The sequence below is a fragment of the Camellia sinensis genome, chromosome 8, assembly GCF_055761805.1.
Source record: "Camellia sinensis isolate YWXY chromosome 8, ASM5576180v1, whole genome shotgun sequence".
In the NCBI taxonomy this organism is placed as follows: domain Eukaryota; kingdom Viridiplantae; phylum Streptophyta; class Magnoliopsida; order Ericales; family Theaceae; genus Camellia; species Camellia sinensis.
Genome location: NC_138968.1, coordinates 42,481,838 through 42,488,070, shown reverse-complemented (window position 1 = coordinate 42,488,070; position 6,233 = coordinate 42,481,838). Strand labels below are relative to the sequence as shown.

Below are 6,233 nucleotides of genomic sequence, written 5' to 3'. Positions count from 1 at the left end.
AGGTTCATGAATGGGAGTTAAAGGGTCATGCAACTTGAATTATCTACAACTTCCATCACTATACTGCGTACATATATGCATGAATACTATGGATGGCAATATGAACCCGACCTGACGAGGACCCGGACTGCCTAGCCTCGATAAATAGGGTTTTCTCCGAAAATTATTCCCCATATGGTCGGGGCTGGTATTGAAAAATACATTCTTGATGATTTTTGGGCTGAGGACGGAGATAGGCTCCTGGGCCCCGGTCCCGTCCCGAAATTTCCCCAAAGCATCCCCATTATATACCTATGTGTTTAGTTGTATTATATCTCTTACTCTCTGACTCTCTCATCTCAACTCTCTCTCTCTCTTAGTCTCGCGTTCTTCTCTCTCAACTCTCTCACTCTCCTTCAACTCTCTCGTTTTTCTCTCTCTCTCTCTCTTAACTCTCTCGCTATCACCGTCACCGACACGGCGACACCACCACCACCGTTGGCCCCGACCCCCCATTCTCTCTCTTTTCTCCTCACATCGATTTGTCTTTCTCTCTCTTTCTATTTCTCATGGCCACCGCCACCGCCACCGTCGCAGAAGGTCCGTCTTTCTCTCACCACCACCGAACCCACCGCCATCGCCATAGCCACCGTCGATCTTGCCATAGAGCCTGGTCTGGTCACTAGCGCTGCTCAAATCTGTGCCAGACGATGGAAGTGTACTCAGATCCGTTACCCCTCTCTCTCTCTCAGATCCGTTACCCCTCTCTCTCTCTCTCTCTCTCTCTGATCTGATCTTGTTGGTATTGTATTGTTGTTAATGATAATTATTGGTATTATTGTTGAAAACATTTTTTTTTTCAGATTAATTTTTTTTTAATTTAAATCTGTTGATGATGATGAAATATACTGATATATCATATATATTGATTTGTTGTTCTTGAACAAAATTCAAAAAAAAAAAAAAAAAAACTCGGAGATTTTTCGGGGTTGGGAAAACCCGATCCCCGTTAAGGGACGGGGATAGGGACGGGGAGTGATGGGTTCCCCCGCCAGGGATTAGGGACGGGGACGGGAACGGGGAGTGTAGTCCCCGGCCCCGCCCTGGCCCGTTGCCATTCCTAATGAATACACATATTGTTTATTTGTTGTATACATTCATACCGGAGTTGAAATAAATTGAGTCATTTACAAACATCAAATTGTTAAAGAAAAATAAAATTAAAATTAAAATTAAAAAAATAAAAGAAAGTTAGACCTATCAAATGGCTATAATCTCAAGGCATGCAAAATATATCAAACCTAACTAAATTAATTGTACATTTTAGTGCACATTACAACTATGTTACATGAATTCAGATACGGGTGACGAGTGCGGGTATATATTTAAAGGTCAGACTCATCACATCATAAATTTACGAGTACGTAGACTGGGCAAAATAATGTCATATTTTTATATTTTTAATCAAATATGTGAAATAAAATGATATTATATATAACTTATAATGTTAAAAAAACATTTATAGCAATATACAACAATATGTACATATAAGTGTTTTATAAAAAAAGTATCTATTGAAAAGTATCCAACACATATCTTATACCTTTATATAAATATCAAGTATCAGACGCGAGATCCATATAACATAGCATTCCAATACACAATTTTAGGTGTTCAATCTTTCTTTTATGAAGTTGACAAATCAATCACACAAGAACTAAAAAAACTGTGTAATTATAAGAAAACATTATGTCAGTTACCAGTAGGAAAATGCATTAATTCCACATCCAAATCAATATGTGCCCTCTGATGCCTAATGGCATCAACATGCTTAAGAACTATATATCAAGAAAATAAGGTTTCGTTTGGCAATCTTTAATTTTAGCTAAATAATTAAAAAGTCACTATAAATTGTCATATCACTTTCTTTATTTTTTACATATCTTTTATAAAAAGTCAAAAAATTACTAAAATAATCTGTTTCCATTCATAATAAGCATGAGCGAAGGGTTGTGATTTAAGACTTGAATGACTTGACACGCAATAGTGGAGTCAAAATATTAAATGAGATGAGACACTTATTAATTATAATATTGAAAATTTTTCTAAAAATATTTTACATAAATTTTTAAGATGGACTTCAAGAAAGATAATATATATATATATATATATATATTATTTATAAATAGTGTATCATGGACAATATAAAAAAAGTCACGGATACAAGTTTTAAAATTATATAATGATAAAGTAGCTTTTTATACAAAATTTGAGTAGAAATTTAATAAAATTATAATATTATGATGATATTATCAACCAATAGTAAAGAAACACATGGATAATGAATCCCACATGTCAAATATATCTAACAATCTAATAAATTTCACATCTTCATTGAGATTAATAATATTTGCATGTCAATAATGATAGACCTCACTATTATATTGAAATTTTCATAGATAATAATATGACTTATCGTAGTCTCTTTATTTTCAATTAAAACAATCATTATTATTCTCATAGTTTTAAAAATATCATTGATATTTCACTCTAAATAATATTTTTATTTAAAATATTTTCTTTATATTTGCCAAAAAAAAGAAACAAAAATCCAAAACCCAGGGGAGAGACGTGACCCCCCTGGACCATCTATACCTCCGCCCCTATTGACACGGGTTTGAACCCCCAACCCACTCCCCCTTCCCTTAGGTTGTAGCTATTTTACATATTTGAAAATTTTTAATACTGTGTTTGGTTGAAAAATTTGAGAAGGGATTTAGAAAAAGAAAGGAAAAATGTAGGTGAAATATGAATAAAATATACCTACATTTTACATAGTTTCACCTATTTTTTTTCCTTTCTCTTTCCAAATCCCTTAACCAAACACAGCGTAATGGATCTTTCAATAGTATTTAAACTCAGATGAAGTTCGGACCATTTGTTAGAGCAAAAAGAACAATGGATCTTATAGAATTCGAAAAAAGAACAATGGATCTTATAGGATTCTCAATAAATTCTTCGATTTCTTCTAAAAGAAAATGATTATTAATCATTTGTTTATTGATTCTATCTTTGTTTGTTCTGTTTGAAGAATGGAAGAATCCCAAATAAACTATCATTCTTTAACAAGCACAACAAAGTATTGAATTCAAAAGAGAAATATGTTTCTCATTATAGCATTGAAGTTATACAATGCAATGCTCTTCCATCAAGCTATGCTACTAAAAAATGAAAAATAAAAACACTAAAATTTCATATTTCCATGACATGCTTCATCCTGAGAAGAGTCTAGTAAAGAAATTCCCAGATTGAGGTTTTTCTAAACATGCTACATGAACATATCTACCCAACTTGTCGACTTGCCTCGGTTCACCCCTCGTATCCTTCTTGCAGATTTTGCAGGTTTTGTCGATCCAGCCTTCTTCAACGTATTGTCCATCCACTAATTTAAGAGGGGGGGGAAAAAAAAAAAAAAAAAAAATGATTTAAGATTAGGAGAAAAATGGCTGTTAAAAATGAAAGACATTAATTTGTGCAATATTGCTTTCATATTTTTCAAAAATGCTAGATAATATTACTAGGCAATGGAAATAAACATGGTCAAAGGCAGGCTTTGAGTTGATTCTGTTGTTGATTGAAAATTAACTCCAAATTACTAGGCAATGGAAATAAATAAATAAATATGGTCAATGAGGCAGAATTTTAAGTTTTGATTTCTACTTTTCCTGGATGGAAATAATATTTCATTTTTTGATTGGTTTGAAATGATTTTTATTTTTTTCAATGGATTCAAAATAATTAATGAAATATTAAACAAAGAAAGAATATGTATATCTATTCTATTATATAATGCAAATGGTTGAGTTGGTGTTGACACTTTTGTATCACATAATTTTATTTTTAAATTATCCCTTTATAATTTCAAGTACAGATTCTTTTGTAACAACTGATTCAATCTGGAACTGTCAATTTCGACTCACATGAAAATCTCAACATTTAGTATATATATAATTATGCTAAACTATTATTTAAATAGTTATGTGAACCAATTAATAACTTATATGCATTCTTACCATCAACGTAAGATTTAAAGAAATCCTTGTATGTTCCTCCAATCTTCCTTCTTAGAGCTCCATACTGCATCACATGAGAACATCCACTTCACCACTTAAAAAGAAACACTATAAGCTCAAACATACACAAAGAAACTCAAAATCGTGTTTGGATCTGTTATAAAAAACAAAAATAAAATAGAAAGTTAATTTTTTCTTCTTCTTTTCCTCTTTTTAGAAATTCCTCTCCAATTCCAACATCCAAACATAGCTTTAAAAATAAATAAATAAATAAATAAATTCAGTATGTGTTTACCTGTTCCCTATTCATCTTCTCCCCAGACTTGGTGGCTTCTCTAGCCTCATCAAGGAGTAGGGCATCCTCATCAGACCTAACCTGTGAAAAGTCAAGAGCATCTGTCACCATCCCAAACAATGACTGCTTGCTCTTCTCCTTCTTGGGTTCTTCTTCCTTCTCATTTTCCTCTAATTTTGCTGAAAAAACTCTTCTGAATTTCACTGTTCTTTTAACACCATGTTTGGTCAGGCTCTGGTAATTTACTCCGAAATTAGGGAAAAAAGCATTATGTGAGGAGGGTGACAAGGGGAGAGCCCCAAGTCCCATGTTTGTTTTCTTCAAACTCAAAAGATTCAACCCTCTATGCACCTCTTATGTAGGTAGCTATACGTGGGCACGAGATTCTCTCGTCTTAAATTCTTTGGTTCTAAATTTTTTTATATCTCAATTCATTTTCATTCGTACGATTATGTCTCGTAATTTTCATTATATTGTGAAGAAATATGATAAGATAAAGAAATTTGAAGACAGAGAATAGTCACGTGTCTCGAAATTGTGAAATTTTTTTACCACACTGTAATAAAATACTTTGAAATTGAAAATTATTTAGTGGCACTTATACCATCACAAATTCATTTTAGTTATTTATTCATATGAATTTCATGCTGAACTCACATAAATAAATAGTAAAAATGTATTTGTGGCATACCACTGGTATCAAATTTTTTATTTTTTATTTTTTATTTTTTATTTCTTAAGACACAAACTAGGGACACAACTTGGTGTGTGGGTATCCTTTTTTGCTTTGTTGAACCACCAGCCACCAGAGGATAATAATGCCAACTAGTATTACATTGCATGACTACCTCTTGGAAAAGCTAGTGGTTGGGTAGGAGAGTACGTGGCACTTTAATAGACTATTGAAATTTGAGAGGAGCATTTTGATGATGATATGCCCTACTTAAAACTTATTTTTAAATAATACAAAAAAACATATACAAACTACAAAGACATATCCATTTGGTTATGTGTGGGCAGAGTTGAAGTGAAACCAAGGATCAGAAAAAATATCCTATGAATAATCAATAATTGAAGCTCATAAGGCATTCACTGCCGGACCTAAAAATGACTGAATCTTCAAAAATTGTTTCTACTAAAAAAAACATAGGAATTTTAGTTAGAGCTCCCTCGTTAAAAAGTTTTACTAGTACAAGGATAAAAATATATATATTTCATAATTTAAGTCCTTTAAATTTGTGGAAGTTATTCTTAGACCAAAATATCCCATACTAAAGCAGAGAAACGTTGTTTTGTTGTGGAATGATTTAAAATTCAATAATTTTGATTTACATATCTCTAGTTTTCTTTTTCTTTTTTTCTCTTTTTTTTTTAAATTCTCTCATTAAGAACTATCAACCAAGATCTATGATGAATATGAAATTCAAATAAATAAATAAAATTTCACTAACCCAAGTCAGAGAAATCTTCATTTCTTCGACTGAAATTTATTTGCGTGAAATTTCTCTGACTAGAATTTCTCTGACTTGGTAGAGAAATTTTCTTTCACTAAAATTTCTCTAAGGCCATGTTTGTTTGGGTGGACATGATCTTGGGATTGGACTAATAGTCCAATAAAATTATTAATCCGATGTTTGGTTAAACAATTGAAGTACGGACTAATTATTTTAAACTTGACTTTTAGTTAAGATGGGATACATAATCCAACGAATTCGTAATCCCAGGATTATTAGTCATGGGAATGCTAATCCAGTCCGCCCAAACAAACATGGCCTAATTGTGTAAGGTTGTATTTGGTTAGGGGATTTAGAAAGGGATTTGAAAAGGAAAAAGGAAAACGTAGGTGAAATGTAAATAAAATATACTTATATTTTACTTGATTTCAT

At 32.0% G+C, this 6,233-nt stretch overlaps 1 protein-coding gene across 1 annotated transcript; it reads right to left on the bottom strand.

The window, feature by feature from the left end:
• Positions 1–3,121: 3,121 nt before the first annotated feature.
• On the bottom strand, positions 3,122–5,048 carry LOC114309608 (potassium transporter). The gene is made up of 3 exons (XM_028255392.2): positions 4,348–5,048; positions 4,053–4,116; positions 3,122–3,421 (listed from the first exon to the last, which is right to left on the bottom strand). Exons 1-3 carry the CDS (start codon positions 4,654–4,656, stop codon positions 3,252–3,254), a joined length of 543 nt encoding a protein of 180 aa, XP_028111193.2. The 5' UTR covers positions 4,657–5,048; the 3' UTR covers positions 3,122–3,251.
• Between the last annotated feature and the right edge of the window lie 1,185 nt (positions 5,049–6,233).